This window comes from Dryas octopetala, chromosome 1 (genome assembly GCF_963921425.1).
Source record: "Dryas octopetala chromosome 1, drDryOcto1.1, whole genome shotgun sequence".
In the NCBI taxonomy this organism is placed as follows: domain Eukaryota; kingdom Viridiplantae; phylum Streptophyta; class Magnoliopsida; order Rosales; family Rosaceae; genus Dryas; species Dryas octopetala.
This window is the reverse complement of record NC_141366.1, coordinates 15738722-15756277: the sequence shown is the minus strand read 5'-3', so window position 1 is coordinate 15756277 and position 17556 is coordinate 15738722. Positions and strand designations below refer to the sequence as shown.

The 17556-nt window shown below is 35.7% G+C and overlaps 2 protein-coding genes and 2 pseudogenes across 3 annotated transcripts; 3 read left to right on the top strand and 1 right to left on the bottom strand.

Moving 5' to 3' along the window:
• Nucleotides 1-1235: 1235 nt before the first annotated feature.
• On the top strand, nucleotides 1236-3745 carry LOC147298451 (F-box/kelch-repeat protein At3g06240-like; annotated as a pseudogene). The gene is made up of 2 exons (XR_015119882.1): nucleotides 1236-2420; nucleotides 3553-3745. The product of XR_015119882.1 is annotated as an F-box/kelch-repeat protein At3g06240-like (transcript).
• Nucleotides 3746-5177: 1432 nt separating this feature from the next.
• On the top strand, nucleotides 5178-8616 carry LOC147298450 (receptor-like protein Cf-9). The gene is made up of 2 exons (XM_086229686.1): nucleotides 5178-8255; nucleotides 8367-8616. Exon 1 carries the CDS (start codon nucleotides 5191-5193, stop codon nucleotides 8224-8226), a length of 3036 nt encoding a protein of 1011 aa, XP_086085812.1. The 5' UTR covers nucleotides 5178-5190; the 3' UTR covers nucleotides 8227-8255; nucleotides 8367-8616.
• A 2958-nt stretch (nucleotides 8617-11574) lies between these two features.
• On the top strand, nucleotides 11575-13982 carry LOC147298449 (uncharacterized). The gene is made up of 6 exons (XM_086228699.1): nucleotides 11575-12019; nucleotides 12183-12319; nucleotides 12739-13077; nucleotides 13200-13246; nucleotides 13559-13691; nucleotides 13845-13982. Exons 2-6 carry the CDS (start codon nucleotides 12202-12204, stop codon nucleotides 13889-13891), a joined length of 684 nt encoding a protein of 227 aa, XP_086084825.1. The 5' UTR covers nucleotides 11575-12019; nucleotides 12183-12201; the 3' UTR covers nucleotides 13892-13982.
• Nucleotides 13977-15843, bottom strand: LOC147298448 (uncharacterized; annotated as a pseudogene).
• Nucleotides 15844-17556: the final 1713 nt, after the last annotated feature.

The window sequence follows — 17556 nt, the reverse complement described above, 5'->3', positions numbered from 1 at the left end:
AATTATTTTAAAATTTTATTATTTTAAAATTTTTTTTATTCAAAAAAAATTATTATTTTTTAAATTTAAGGAAAAGACGAAAATACCCCTGCTATTTTGACAGAAAAACTAACGGAGGTACTATTTTGACACAAAATGAAAGTTGAGGTACTTTTTTGCAAGGTTTTAAAGTTGGGGTACTAAATTGATACAAAATGAAAGTTGAGGTACTTTTTTACAAGATTTTAAAGTTGGGGTACTAAATTGAAACAACATATAAAGTTGAGGTACTAAATTGTAATTTGCTTTAAAACTTAATTCAAACTATAAGGAGGAAAAGTGAATTTTGACCTTCATTTTATCCCTTGTAATATCTTTTTTCTTTTTTTAAGTAATGATAACTCAAGTCTACCCCAACCTAACTCACTCCTGCCTATTCTAGTCCACCCCCGTCTATCCTGACCATCCTGCTTACCTTATGTTGAAATTTTGGATTCGCCCATGTTCGATTCGACTCGACTCGGCAATCATATTGAGCATGCCAAAATGGTAAGATCTTATTGGTCACTCGGGTATGTGAGCAATACTGGTTAACAATACTGGTTGAATCTAACTTAAACTACATGGTCTAAAAGTGAACTTTTAACCCCTACCGTAAATTAACCTATGAAATCGAGCATATCTAAAATCAATTTATCCGGTGACCACTTTTAAATGAAAGACCCCTAATTTAGTGGTGTTGTGCAATGTAGGTGACCACTGCTAATAGGGATCCTAATAGAAGTTAGACTACGGGCTAGTTTGGTATTGCTGTGAGAAAAAATATTTATGAAGTGAAATAGCTGTGAAGTAAAGTAAGCTATAAAATAAAGCAGTTGAGTGTTTGGTAAACTATGTTTTCAAAAATGTTGTGAGTGCAAAAAACAGTATTAAAGTGTTTGGTAAATGTTAATATAAAAGTATTGTGGATGTGTATAATTACTAAAAATTGTTGTGATTTACTGTAATTTTTAAAAGCATGTCGTAAATGGGGCCTACATCCTTACCAAACACAAGCATGAAAGTACAAGGATCAAAATTTCCACTAAGTAAAATTTAGGGACCGAAATGAAACGTCCAAATTCAGGAACTCATTTGTGTAGTTATGCTGGGCCTTGGGGAGCCCAGCCCTATACAAAGTCCACTGACTGAACTCAGCGGTTAAACACAATTCTCTAATGGCCACCAACTGATGGGAAACCCCAGCTGCGAACGGCGGAAGAGAATGGCGGACCAACCGAAGAAAAACCCACACCTTCCGTTGGAGATCATACATGAGATTCTTTTGTGGCTACCAGTGAAGTCCCTATGCCGCTTCAGGTGTGTATCAAAGCCATGGCGTTCTCTAATCTCCGACCCTGCTTTTGTTAAAACGCACTTTAATAAAACCAATGAGAATGACGATGTTTTGTATCAAAGACGAAGTGTCCTGTTTACTAATTTGGAACATAAGTCCCTTTACTCTTTGGACCTCGATGAGTTTCTCCATGGTAATGATGCATTTCCTTTGTTGATTATGATGATGATGGTGTAGTAGCTGTAGCCACTGAGCTCGACTATGTTTATAGTGAACTGGAAAGTAATCGGGTTCACTTTATGTTATACTGCAATGGCTTATTGCTGTGCCAATTACATTACTGGAAGTTGTATTTGGTTAATCCGGCAACCAGGGAATCCAAGAAACTACCAGAGCCGCCAAACCCATATGTTCATGAGGCATATTACTTTGACCTACGTGGGTTTGGATTTGATCACTCTACTGATGATTACAAGGTGGTTAGTGGGAGGTGCTTTGAAGATGGAATTCTGTTTAGTGTCTACTCTATGAAAACTGGTTCTTGGCGAGTGATTGAGAGGCGATTCCCCTACAAATGTGAATATCTTATACATTGGGATGGGATCCTGCTGAATGGAGGTCTTCATTGGTTGGTTCGAAGAGCCGGTAGTAAAAAATCAATGGTTATCATGTCTTTCCTTTTAGCAGAGGAGGAGGTTTGACAGATCCCAGTGCTGCCTGATCCCAATATTAAAGTTAAACAGCATCTTCTGGGGGTGTTCAGGGAATGCCTATGTATAACACATTGTGCTGATGGTAGAACACATAATGAGTTTTGGGTCATGAAACAATATGGAGTGAGGGAGACTTGGACTAAAATAAGGATCTCAATCCCATATTCCGTATTACTGCATTCAGGTTTCTGGAAGAAAAACCATGACCTGTTGGTGTTCAAAGACCAGTTGGTTATGTACAATTTTGATGAAGAAAGCTTTCGGAATCTACCAATTCGTGGATTTCCCAAAGTTGGTACTGTTAAGATGTACCTGGAGAGCCTTGTTTCGCCCAACTACTATCCAAATATTGATCAGGAACATGAAGCATGAGACAAAGGTAGATAGGAGAGGTAAAGAAGATGAATTCACTCAATCTCTTTTTTGTTTCTTTTGCATTTGTTTCGGTATATAGTGTTTTTATGCACTACTGAACAAGGTTTGTATAGTTGTATTCTTATTTGTTGGTGTTTGTTTTTAAATTGCTGGGCTTAGATAACAACTAAATGGAGTTGGAAGAAGTGGCTACTGTCTCTTTTTCCATAAACAAAAAGGCAATATATCATTCCAGGGAAACAAATTGATATTATGGAAAAAAAGGAAAATGTTTTTTGTTATACTTTTTTATTTTTTTATGAACATGAATTCTTGTGCTGCATTTGGTTCTTGTAGTTTTATCCCATCAGTATTTTTCACCCATGGATGACTCAAAATAGTATACCTGTTCATTATGCTTGGTACTGGTAGTTAACAAATCCATGACCTAGTCAGGTTTTCATATGAATTACTCATCAGCATTCCTACTGTTGTATGCATGTCATGGATGTTTTGAGGTGTCATATATTTCTCTTGCCAAGTATTTTCATAATTTTATTTCCTTTTGCCTTTACTATTGTTTCTTGCTAGATACTCAATAGAGACAGCAAACCTTCTTGTTGGACAGAGCTCTTTGGTTCATAGATATAAGTCATGATGTTATTGTTTAGCCTCATACTACTCATATCTTATTGATTTTGGGTGCTTCTGTTTGTCATTGGCTTTGTAAGGAAATAAAGGAGACATGATAATCTAATTGTGAGTTCTTATTACTTCTTCTTTTCTTTTTTATGTTGGCATATAATAAGTACCTAATGTGATAATGCATAACCTTGCTGATTGATTATGGCTAGCTCTTGTGCAAGTCTTTATGTTCAATTCTTCTGCGGAATGAATTTTCACTGTTGTTAGTTAATTATCTTTATGCTTGGCTTTCACTAATGATTCTTATAACTGAGTCATTCCTTCCTGTAATTTGTCGAAGAAGTGGTGGGTTTCTTTTCACTTTTTTTCATCGTGTGTTGTCTAATCGCGTAAGGTTTCCAATGAATTCACTGCTTGTGTTTGGTTTACAACTTGAATGCTTAATTGCATATATGACAAAGTTGAAAATTTTCAATAGAAATTATCGCTGAAGATCTTTAATTAATTATAATACTTGTGTTGCAGGGGCAGATCTTTTTCACCTGAAGAAATGTGCTTCAAGACTCAAGAATTGGCTGCTTTAGCTGTAGGACAAAGATTTTCTCACGTTTTTGTTCATTTTAACCCATCAGACTTTAATGTTTGGGACAGCCTGCTTGTCATCTTTGTGACATCTTAGTTGATGCCAGCTAGTTTTCATTTTGTGAACAATGTCATGTAAATTGATTCCAAAGTGCTCCTAAATTTCTGTTGATCGTTTATTAATCTGCTCCAGGCTCCTTTAAAAGAGAATTATGAGACAGTTGAAATGAATAATTGTAGGTTCTAAATTGATGCCAATTCAAGTACTAGTTCAGGTGTAATATTGAATCATCATTTTTAGAATTGAAAAATGCTTCTTGCGTGAGTGTATTTCTATGAAGTGTTTAGAGTTGTGGTTCAGCCGAACTCAGTGCCTTTTTGAAGCCTCGGGCTGCCCTTTTTATAGAACGGGTAGGGCCTGAATTGAGTTGTTTTAGCACACATCCAGATATAAGTGGTCTGAGTTTCTTATTGGTGCCTTTTGGGATTTAATGAATATCTTTGACAACCAAAAAAAAAAAAAAAAGCTTCAAATGCATGTTGTTTGATATTTGTTTGAGTATAAACTAAAACAGTAACCGGACAAAGGCAATATGAGAGAGTTGTCTCTTAACTTTTATTACTATACAGGTTGCCTTTTTATAGGCAAGTGAATCAAGTGGTGGAACACTCCAGATTCATTAACTTACATGAGTAAGCAATACCAGGTGATAACAACTGTACATTACAAATGACTAATCACCTAAGTGGAAAATTATCATTCCATCTTTCATTAACCAAATAAACCACAGGAGCTGAATCTGACTGAACAAGAATGTGGATGATATTGCTCATCCAAGCAAAGCTTGAGACCAAAGAAAAGGGCCCAAAGCTCAGCACTCAAGATTTCACCAACACCTAAACAAACATAAGATTCGCTTGTATAATTCTACGCGTGGAAATTCTGCACAGAATCCGACAACCCCCGCTAGACCAAGACTCTAGTGATGAATGTTAGGTCCATGAAAATTCCGAACAGGAATTTCTAAAATCAAACATTCCTAACCACGAGCTCCTGACTTCAATTAATTTGTAACTGATAATTAATATGCATTGTGATAGGATTGGGCAGCGGAAATTGTTCAAGGCGGCCTCCAACTGTATTCATCAGGTTGCTATCGACCAAGTCTTCCTTGAGGTTGGTTGCTATTGAAGTTTGAATTAGTCAGAATGGTAGAAGCAGAGATTACCATGTTTTCCAATTGATGGATCCCATCTTTCATTGTCTTGGTACCACTGCATTCTAGATGAATGTAATTTAGTTAACAAGTGGTTTTCAATCACCAAGAACTTGATGGAACCTTGTTTAATGAATTCCGCACAGGACAACTGCCGCAAGACCAAGACTAGCAATGAAGGTAAAGCCTGACTCCCAACGCACGTTAACAGATATATATTGTAACAATTGATTTTTCTTACCAATTGACAAAGACTGACAAGTTGGATTAGAGCTTTTCATAATGGACCAGAGGTGACATGTATATATATATGCATTAAGAGCATCCAACTACACTCAACATTTTCAGAGTAGTAGAAATTAAGATGGGGTGGTTGTCATGGCTGCATCTCCTCTTCTTGGTCTATACTTCTCAATTCAGCTGCTCAGCATCATTTAACTCTTCTTCTTCTCCTTCTTCAGGTCATCTCTGTCATCCTGACGAGAGCTCTGCTTTGCTTCAATTCAAAAACTCCTTCGTTATCGATACCTCTCCTCCTCTGTTTCGTTTTTTTTCTTATGAAGCAACTTTTCCTCCTTATCCTAGAACAGTCTTTTGGGATAAGAGTAAGGATTGCTGCGCATGGAGTGGAATCACTTGTGAAAGAGTGACGGGTCACGTGATTGGCCTCAACCTTGGCTATAGTGGGCTTCAAGGCAATATTCATGACAACAGTAGTCTTTTCTCCCTTGCTCATCTCCAGAAGCTAAACCTCTCTTACAACGATTTCAGAGGTTCCCCAGTTTCTTCCAACTTTGGTGGCTTTGTAAGTATGACTCACCTTGACCTTTCCCACTCCAACTTCAGTGGTCGTATCCCTTCAGAAATCTCATACCTTTCTAAATTGGTTTCACTTAATATCTCTTTTAATTATGGAGCCATGATGAGCCTAGAAACACTTGGTTTCAAAAGACTTGTTCAAAACCTAACAAATCTTAGAGAGCTTCGTCTGGACCGAGTTAACATGTCCTCAGTTGGACTTGATTCATTTATGAATTTGTCTTCTTCCTTGACGTCTCTTAGACTCTGGGGTTGTAATTTGCAAGGGAAATTCCCAGAGAAAACATTCTGCCTACCAAACCTTGAGGAACTTGATTTACGTTACAACTTTGAACTCACTGGTTCTTTCCCAAAATCAAATTGGAGCAGTCCACTCAAGTTTTTGAAACTCTCTAGTACTAGAATCTCAATAGATTTACCTTATCTGACCAGAATTTTGAAATCTTTGAGTGTCTTGTACCTCAGCCATTGCAATTTTGTTGGATCGTCATATCCTGCATTGCTTGGCAACTTCACACAAATCAAGAGGTTGGACCTGTCAGGTAATGGTTTTGGTGGTCAGATCCCATGGTCGCTTTTAAACCTTGAGGGACTCATTGAATTGGATCTTTCAAGTAACAAGTTTGTGGGTCAACTTCCAGAAGTTCATAGTAACTCCACAAAAATATCTTCATCTTTATATGATTCTTCAACGAAACAACTAGTTGGTCCTATTCCTTTACATTTAATCTCACTCAGTTTATATAATAACTCACTTAACGGAACCATACCATCTTGGTTATATATCTTGCCATCTTTGGAATCTTTAGACCTTGGCAACAACCAACTCACTGGTAATATCAACGAATTCCAATCTACTTCTTTATTGTATCTTTCTTTAGATTCTAACAAGCTACAAGGCGTGATTCCAAGTTCAATCTTTGTACTTGTACACCTTGAAGGCCTTTTTCTATCTTCAAATAACTTGAGTGGCGTTTTGGAGTTTCAAAAGTTTGAAAAACTCCAAAGTCTCACTTATCTTGGTCTTTCCTATAATCATCTATCGGTAAGTTTTAACAACTTCAGTAACTTTTCCCTGCCTCAACTTTGGTCACTGGATTTGTCTTCTTGCAACATAACTGAGTTCCCATACTTTCTAAGAGGCTCACCACAATTGGAACAGATAGTCCTTTCCCAGAACCGAATTCAAGGCAACGTTCCCACATGGCTGTTGGATGTGGGGAAAGATTCATTGAATTATTTGAATCTTTCTCACAATTTCTTGACAGGTATAGAACAACTTCTTCCGTGGGAAAACTTAGGGATTCTTGACCTTCACTCCAACTTGCTCCAAGGACAGCTTCCGATTCCACCACCTTTCACATGGTTGTTTTTTGCATCAAACAATCAATTGACTGGAGGGCTGCCTTCAACGATTTGCAACCTAAGTCACCTTCAAGTCCTTGATTTGTCGAATAATAGCTTGAGTGGTGAAATTCCTCCATGCATAGGGAATTTGAGGGAGCGTCTCTCAGTTTTGGATCTGCGGAAGAATAAATTTGTTGGCTTGATCCCTGCAACATTCGCAAAGGGTAACGTGTTGAGGAATCTCGCCCTGAATGGAAATCAATTTGAGGGACCAGTGCCGCGGTCTTTGCTAAATTGTAAAGAGCTGGAAGTTGTAGACCTCGGAAACAACAACATCAATGACACCTTCCCCTATTGGTTGGAATCTCTTCCAGAGTTGCAGGTTCTCATCTTGAGGTCTAACCAATTCCATGGTGCCATAAGCAATCCCAAAACTAGATTTCCCTTCCGAAGACTGCGAATCATGGACCTCTCCCACAATCAATTTAGTGGTCTTTTGCCGACAAATTATTTAGAGAACCTGATGGCTATGGTGAACGTACGACAAGATGAACTGGAATATATGGGAGTTTGGTATTATCAGGACACTGTGACAGTAGCAATGAAAGGGTTGGACTTTCCATTGGTGAAAATACTGACAATGTTCACAACCATTGATTTCTCAAGCAATGGTTTCAAAGGAGAGATTCCAACGGTCATCGGCAAGCTGAAATCATTGAAAGGGCTGAACTTGTCTCATAACAAGCTCAAAGGCCCCATTCCACCCTCCTTCAGTAATTTGACTGAACTTGAATGGTTGGATATCTCCTCAAACAGGCTTGTTGGTAAGATTCCATGGCAATTAGCAAACTTGACATCCCTTTCAAAATTGAACCTTTCAGAAAACCAACTTGTTGGGTCCATACCACGTGGCAACCAATTTGATACATTTTCAAATGATTCATATAGTGGGAATTTGGGATTGTGTGGATTTCCACTTTTGAAAACATGCACCAATGAGGGGGCACATCAACCTCCACCATCAATATCATTTGAGGGAGAAGATGGAATTGATTGGAAAGCAGTAATGATGGGGTATGGATGTGGAATTGTGGTTGGAATTTCTACAGGATATTTCGTATTGTCAAATAGAAAAGTTGATTGGTTTATGAAAGAGTTTGGAAGAGAAGTGCGAAGTAAAATGCTGAAAAGGCCGAAGCAGAGTGGTCGCATGCGTGTTAGAAGGAGAAATTAATTGGTGATAGTGTTTTTCTTAAATGAATGGTACGTGTTTCTAATGCTTAAAATTTCAAAGGCATCTTGTTTCATATTACATTTATGTTTCTAATTTTCATGAATAATAATGTTTGTTGCGTATATATCTTCATTCTTCAGTGTGGAGTTGATGGCTTTAAGGCTGGATTGCAGTTTGCGATGGATGCTGGACTATTGAACGCTGATGGGGGAGTGCTGGGTAATTTAGTGTGTGTGCAAAGGTCTTTTTAAGTCTTTGTTTTGGAAATGGGGGCTCCTTTGTTGTCTTTAATTGTCTTTTTGCTGTATTTTGTTTGATGCTTTGATCTTTCTTGCCTTCTTGAATATCTTTGACAACAACAAAAAAAAAAGTTTCAAATGCATGTTGTTTGATATTGTATTTATATTTGTTTTTTAGTTTTGTATTTATCATCCAAAACAATAAAAGATATTCAAGTAAATCAAACAATTGAATTGGACAATCCACAAACGTAGTGAGACAATATATTCATAAAAGAATGAAATAACTCAATAGTAAAGTTTAGACAAAATTCAAAATTGCAACAAAACAACTTGAAACACTAAACCTTATTCCCACAGATGAAGACTTAATAAGCGGGTCAACAATCATTGACTTAGTGTCAATGTGTTCAACCATAATATGTGCTTCTTCAACTTTGTCTCTAATCGGCAAGTATTTCACATCTATAAGTGAGCATTAACCCTTAAGTTTACAAAACTTTTAGCTCGCACTGATCAAAAGGTCTCACAAAGCCACTTATAAAGTAGAAATTTAATGAACATATGTGCCCTCAATTTCTACTATAAGAGCAAAAGCAAGAACAAACAATCCAGATATGAAAATCACATAAATGATTGGAGAGCCTTCATCACGTTGCAATAGAATTGTTAATGTGCTAACACTGAACAAACTCCCAAATTATATTAATTTCACATAAACATTTGCTATTCCCTTATGCAAAAGTAGCACAAAAACAGTTATTGTGGTCTATAAAGATTGATCAAAACAGCATAACATCAATTCCCCTAAACAAAAAACGTTCAGTATTTAACAATCAATAACATGCTCATAAAAATACAATACATATGGTAGCCATGTACTTAATGTATACCTGTAGTTATGAAATCTAGTAAATTGAGACTTACAATATGTCTCTACAAATTGACTTCATGTCTAAATAGCAGCAAAACAAAAACTTATAGAACATGAACTATATATAATTTCAAAATATTTCTTTCGAGAAAATCAGTAACTTGTGCATATATTCACATTATGCAAACCAAAAGTTAAATAACTCGTTTATCAACTGCGTTTATGTTAGCCAAATACTTAAATCAATTACTACGAACCTCATAAACCAAGATGAACCTGAATAACTTTTGAGAACTTGACTCAATCAGAAGGTATGGGAGATTGACAAAAAAAAAAAAAAAATCCCAACTCAAAATAGTTCAGCACTTTTATTGATTTAAAATTGCAAAGTACAGAAAAGTGAACCCAAAATCAATATTAAAGTATTGAATTATCCAAACAACTATCAAAAGTCAAAACTGAATAAATAAGTTGGATTGTAACCAAATAACTCACAAATGAGTCATCCATTCAATCATAACATAAAATTGAAGTAACAGTAATATTCGTATCAATTTCACAATGATCGAAAACTGTCCAACCAATTGCATAGGCTGATAATAAAGGTTAGTTAAACATACATCACAAAAGTGTCTACTATATTGTATCACCAGCAAATGACAATATCATAAAACAATTGTGCTAGGTATTCCAACTTATTTTTTCAATTTTTCTTTCTCAACTTACATGATATTTATACATTAAATATTAAAAAATAAAAAATAAAACTTAAAAAATAAAAGGAGATATCATGTCTAATAAAGTAAGTAGTGATCAAGGAATAAAATTTCGAAGGAAATTTCGAAGATTTTTAAATTTCGACAAAAATTAGACGGAAACGACGGAAATTATTATCAAAATATATACGGAAATTTTGAATGAAACTTTATCATATGTTTATTTAACATATTATCTACTATAATGATAAAAAACATTAAAGAAACAAAATTATATGGTAAGTTTTATGTGATATGTGATGAATAATATAATGCGCGCTGGAGGCAAATACTGTTAAAAAAATGTTTCACTAATTAATAATTATATAATGAAATTACACGAATAAATCACCATTGTGGCAACGGGAAGTAGCAAGCTTACTAGTAAGGACTTGGAAATGGTCTTTGATAATCAAATTGAGTTAAAGGAGAACCAACCCAGTGCAGCAGCGGTGATAGCGGTTTACCTAAAATTTTAATTTCACAAATTCTCCAAATTTCAAAAAAATTGGATAGTGATTATTTTTAAAAATGTTTGTTTTAATTAAATTTTTTATAATTTAGTTTGACTCCGAAGTTGACTATTTTCAATAATGGGTTTTTAATCTTAATTTTTGTCCTATTGGAAATAACTCGAGCTCACAAAAGCATACACACAAACTGTTTGTGAATCGGAGCTACGGTTTAAAAGTTACGAGCGTTTGATTGTGAGGGGTTTTTGGGTAATTTCTATTTTGAGTTTTAAAAAGTTAAAAACTCACAATCAATTAAAATTGTTAAAAGAATTTGGAATAAAAATAAAAATAAAAACGTTATTTTAAAAACAAGTATAAAGTGAAATTGACAAAAAAGACAAAAACCAAAAGAAGTTGAATTGGATTGGCTGATTGGCTAATTGGCTGTGCGCCTGTGCCTAGAAACAAGTAATTGGCAGAATGACCATCTCCCTCTCTCTCTCTCTGAGGCTTTAATTGGCAGATCGACCATCTCTCTCTCTCTCAGATCGTTTTCACTCCTTAGTCTGAGGCTTTAACTCATCAAGCTTTAGCTTTTCTCTCTTTCTCCCCAACCTCATCTCTCTTTTCCAGCTGCACACACCAAACCTCACACACCAGATCGAGTTCATCTCTCTCTTCCAGTCGCACACATCACCAGATTGACCTCATCTCTTTCTTCCAGCCGCACACACTGCCAGATCAATCTCATCTCTCTCATCTCTTTCTCTCTCCCCGACCTCCTCTCTCTCTCTCTCTCCCCATGCCGCCCGAAGCCTACTGAAACCCAGAAATCCCACCTAAGTCGAAATTTTCGTCGAAATTTCTGAAATTTTAATAAAAATATTTTGGTATTATGATAAAATTTCGCCCTTTTCAAAAAACGAAATTTTCAGCGAAATTTCGCCGAAAATTTCGAAATTTTACTCCTCGGTACTAGTGATACATAAAGTGAAAAAGAAAAGTTGAGATCTCTGCATTATTAATGTCAAAATATATACCATGTGGGTCATACATAAATTCTTCGTAATTTAGGACATAAATCCTATATCAACACAATAAAGACAGGGAGAGGATATAGAGTCTGCAACAAGGTTATTTTTAAGTTTAAAGAGAACAAGAATCAAAAGCAAACATGCTCACTATTTCCCTAATCATAAATATTATAAATAGAGGTCAAATTACTCAAATAAAGAGAAAAAAAAAATTGAAAGAAATCATTTTCTTACAACTGGATCCAATATTAGTCCAACTTTTTACCCGACCCGTTGCAAGCTGTTGGAACTTGGAACATAGTCAACATACTCACTTTCCCCCCCAAACTACCTCCTCCTTATGAAACCCATTTTGTAGGTTGCGTGTTGTACAAGTGACCCGCCCGCCTCTGCAAGCTCCGGCAACCCTCTGATCGCCGACGGTGAATAGCAACTAGTAAGTACACCACTTGACCAGTTCATATGAGAAGAAGATAGTATCAATTACAAAAACAAGAATAGAAACTAACAATTACAAACAGGAGCGGCACAAATGGGTAAAAAATGTATTTGTTGGATATGATAGCAGCAAACCAATTCTATGTATTTGTGATTGTCAGATAAAATTGAGCAGATCAAATGGCAAGAAGAAGAGCTAAGAAAACTGTAAAACGAGTTGGGTGGACCGATTTGAATGGTGCGGAGGCAAAGGAGCCCAAGAATGATAAGCAACAAGCTCAATTCACAGACCCAGATGGTAATCATTTCACTTTACACCCCTTCTACTTTACTTTCCGCCATTGGGTCTATCTGACCAGATTGTATTCATCATGTATGTATCTTTCTCCATGTGAAAATGGCTATCAGTAGTGACCCTTTTTCTATGAAGGACTAGAAGCTTCCTTAACTTCCGCTTTGATTGGAAACTGGGCTTCTGACTTCTCATCAGAAAAATCTTTTTTGTACCTTTTTGTTATCCGTCTGTCCCCCCCTTTTATTAGTTTAACATGTTCCTTTCGATTTACTAATCCCCTCTTCATTGTCTTTTGCCTAGAATAGTAGAATCTGTTTTTTATAAGCAATTTTATGTGCATTTGAATTACTAAATTATGTGTTAAAATTCAGACGTTTAGTTTGGGTTTATGGTAAATTATATTGCTTGTTTCATTTTTACAGTTGAGCAGCAAATTGCTGCCATTAGGGCTATTCGCGATGTGGGGATTGAACATCTACCGACTGAATTGCCTTTGATTCGATCACACTTCACCGAGGAGCAGCTGCAAACCCCATTGTTGCAAGTTTTTCAAGAAAACCTTCCAAATTTGTCAGTTTCAAGAAATGGAGAAAATGGACTGACTGAAGTGCAGGGGATAAATAAAGATGGCCAAGTATCCATGAACAATGGAAGTGACTTGCATGGCTCTCTTCTTAATCAATTGTCCATGGTATATTCAAATTGCGTAGCTGCAAGTGCAATCCCATCTATGGCTGGCTTTGAGTTTTCTGGTAAAGCAGGTATTTGCAATTTCTAATCTTCAGATGTGATGAGCTATAATTATAGGAGTCAGTTTGTACCCTTCAATTCTCTTGCACTGCTCATATCTTACATGATTGAGTTGATTGGTTATTGGTGACAGTGAAAACAAGCCTTCTGGATGCCGATAATCTGCATATCAGGGAGTTTGTAAGTTCTATTGTTATTTATGTCCATTTACAAATTCAAGGGGTTTTCAAATGTGTTTTGATATGTTTACATTCTTACATGCAGTAAACTTATAGTAGCATGTTTTGAAGCACCATTTAAGGATCCCTTGTATCCAAAAGCCCTTTTCTCTATGAATTCTCCTTTCTGAAATCATGTTTGGTTTTTGTTGAGGTCTACTCTGTTTGTGCTCTGGTGCTGTTGGATAAACTTTTGAGCAGAAAGAGCATTTGGATGGCATTTAGTTCAAATAGGTGTTCCAAGTGATTTAAATAATTGTGGTTTATGCTGCAGGTTATTAGCCAGATGCTGCCTATTGGGAAGACACTCAGAACGCTAAGGCTCCCAAAGCCCGGGGAGGTGCTCTTATCTGTCCATGGCTCACCCCTTGGTGTTTATAAGGAAGACAACCTGGAAACTATCCATGGTATGAATCCCTTCCAATCAGTATCTGTATAATCTCTTGTTCATGATATCAATGTGAATATCTGTCATTTTTTCAAAAAGTGAATCTTATTTATTTGGGGCTTAGATTTTTCATCTCTTGCGGTTTGGTTCTAATATCTGGACTTATTGACAGAGTTAGAAGAGGGATGGCTGGCTTCAAATTGCTCAAGTAGTCAGTAATGATTCAAGGGCATGCACTACTTGCCAATTCACTTTAATACCTGAAATTGCTCTTGTTCAATGCACTAGCACCAAGTTATTCCACCTAAGTTTTTGCGCCATCTTTTGACCTGCTCAAACCATTTGCGCCTTCTTTTGAACTGCTCAAACCAGTTGTGGCACTCACAGATCCCGGACTCCCTGGTGAAGACAAAAATGCTCCCAGAGCCTCTAGAAAGAACCTCTTATTAGGGACAATACCATCTTTTTCCATGCTCTTCAGCAGTTTCTCTAGAAGCTCCTTCATGTTAGCTTTAGTGTAAGCCTTGTAAAGAAGTTTATATGTTGATACATTTGGACGTACCCCAATACTATTTCCACTCGCAAAAAGCTTCTCTGCTTCCATGGGCAAACCATTCAAGCAGTAAACATCAAGCATCGCATTGAACGTTGACACCTTTACCTCCGGTCCAGAATCAGCCAACTTGTCAAATATCTCCCTAGCTCGTGAAACACTATCACAGAACCCATACATCATGATAAGACTCTCATATGTTATGAAGCTTGGTCTGTATTTCATGTCAGTCATCTTCTTATATACATCTTCCGCTTTCTCTTTAAGTCTTGCCTTCCCATAATTTACGATCATTGAATTAAATGTAGGGAGCGTTGGTTTCTCCCTGGAACGAAGTAAGCTCTTAAATACCTGTTCCATCTTATCAAATTGTTGCTTCTTCCCATATGAATCAATCAGTAGATTAAAGGTGATGATGTCGGGCTTACACTGATTACTTTTCATGCGAGAAAGCACAGATTCCATTTCTCTGATCATCCCATTTTTCCCATATGCATCCATTACACCATTATACGTATCGATATCAGGGGAAGCAATGCTCTCATCAAGATCTTTAAACAAAGCATTAACTTTCTCTACATTTCGAGTTTGGGCAAGAGCTCTCAAAAGAATGTTGTATGTCACAATGTTGGGTTGACACCGTTCCATTCCCTTCATCTTGTCAAAGTACCCGAGAGCTTTGTCCAAAGCCTTTGTTTTGTCCTTGCTGTTGAGGTGAGCCGAGATGAGTGCATTGTAAACAGAAGTATCAGGCCGGCACCCACTATTACGCATCTCAGAGAAGAGCCACATGGCCATGGGTTTGGCCTTTCTTTCCCATAACCGAAATCAGTTTCGAATAAACGCCATTACCAGCAACGTACCAGCGCTGTTTATAAACGCCATTTTAACATTTTCCAAAATCTTTAAAAACATTCTTTAAAGTTATGTAAATAATAATAATAATAATAATAATAACATTTTTTCTTCCCTGCAAATCATTCCATAGCCATTATTCTAAATTTAATATAGTTTCTTGACATTTGACGATGATTTTCTTTTCTAAAAAAAAAATCATTAAAGCTCTTTAAAGTTCTCTTCAACTCTTAAATTTTTGTATTTCTTAAGTTCTTAATTTACATCCACTTTTTTATTGAATTATTTAAGTTTCAATCCTGACCATTCCCATCAAGCAAGCACACATCAACTTTTATTTCCCTGCCACCGCCCCATCAATCTTCCCATAAACTCACAAAAGTTCTTATATTGTTTTTTGCTTTTGAATTTGACTAAGGAAACAATACAAATATGTCATGGGCATATTGTTTCGTTCTTGAGTTCAAAATCGAGTTTCTTGAACTTGACTAAACTTTTTGAGGAATGCTACTGTAGCCCAAAGTCACTTACGCTAATCATTTTAAAAAGTGCCACATGGTTTTGTATTTCAAGAAATTTCAGATTTTTTATGTTATTGTTAATTCCCTTGTTGCCCCTCAGTTTTAATGGTAAAACTAAACGATCTACCATCTTCTCTCTCACCTGACGCCACTCTCTCTGCTTTTTTCTTTTTTTTTTAATCTTTTTCTCTTTGACGCACAGTCAGGCCACCATCCACCACCATCACCGTCAGACTTACCATGTTTGTAAAACTTGTAAAATAAATAATAAAATTGATAGCGCAATAATACAAATTGTGCAATGAAGACAATTTCACTGCAATTAAATAAGTTTTTGTGATTTTGGTTTTTTCCTGTTATCAATTCTAAACCCAGATCAGATATAATTTTATGCATTCTAAATACTAATTACAAGTTTGAGTTTCACCAAAAAAAAAAAAATTACAAGTTTGAGTGATAATTTGCACCCTCCAAGTATCTAATTAGAACCTGGCCACCATGAATTAAAGCTTGCATATCCCAAATTGAGCTTGGACACCATGGTCCATGGGAGTCAAGAAAATGACAGTTGTTTTGCACTAGAAGGAGCTGTCTTTTGATTTTTCCGGCAAAGGGGCAAACATTTGAGAAAGAAAAAAAAAAGAGTAAAGAGGTGCGTCAGGTTAGAGAGAAGAAAATAAAATGAGGGGCAAAAAAGGGAATCAACAATAAAAGAAAAAATCTGAAATTTCTTAGTACTCGACATAAAAGAGGATTTTTAGTGCTCATTTTCTAGAATTTTTGTAGACATAATTTTATAGTTGCTTTACTTCGTAGTCCTCTAGCCTTGGTTTCAAGGATGGTGGAGTTGAGCAAGGTAGTCGGCAAACTGTGTTGTGGCATCAGTTTTAATCTCATGGTTTAGAAAGAATTAGGGCTAAAGAAGATAAACAATACATATTTGATCTTTATTAATTAATTTGAATTAAAATTGAGTTGGATAAAATAGTCTTTTTATAACAATGATAATTTTAATGTGAAAAATAAATAGTGATGTGTATTTGCCACATCAGATAAGGGCACATAGGTCTTGTGCCCTAATAAGGTACAAAATCTTTTCCCAAAAATAAATTGTTAAAAGAGTAATGCTAAAGTGCTCTAATGATATGTCCATTAAAATATTTGACATATCATAATTTATCTGTCACATTATTTTTGTAAAAAGACTATTTTAACATTTTTCATAAATCTTTAAAAACTTTCTTAAAAGTTATGTAAAACAAAATAATAATAATAAGAACATCATTTCTTCCTTGCAAATCATTCCATAGCCATTATTCAATTCCAAGGTTAATCTAGTTTCTTGACATTTGACGGTGATCATTGACACATAAGCTTTTAAAAACACTTATTTAACATTTCTTAAACTCTTACAAAACTTAATTAAATGAAAAATTAATAAATTTCTTACTAAAGTAAACAAAGAAACAAACCCAGATCGATCTAAGAAAGTATTTGAAAAATTATCCAGTCACTGTGATAAATGGTAATTTCCATTGTATGTTTCCATTGATAAATTTTGAATAATCCTAAACCACCCAATTACATATTAAAATTACATAATTGTCTTGTCTTATGAATCCCTATGAATCAAAGAGGCTTCCTAAGCCTGGTGGCAGCAACTTTGTTAACAAGAGCCAGTAATATATATGGTGATATAAGTGGCTTTCAAAACCTGACTAACTTATCGATCAATTGTTTTTTTTATTATTATTATTATCGGTGTTCGATGCTAGTGGGCTGCCTAGTTCATTTTCTGGTCGGAGAAAACCATATATTAATTAGTGGTGAAGAGCAGCCCATGATCTTTCATTTAAACTCAATTTAGATGATAAAAATTCTTCTTCTTTTCTTTTATTTTATTTTTTTTTTTTCTAGAAAGGGATAAAATCAAGATCTAAGAAAATAATTAATCA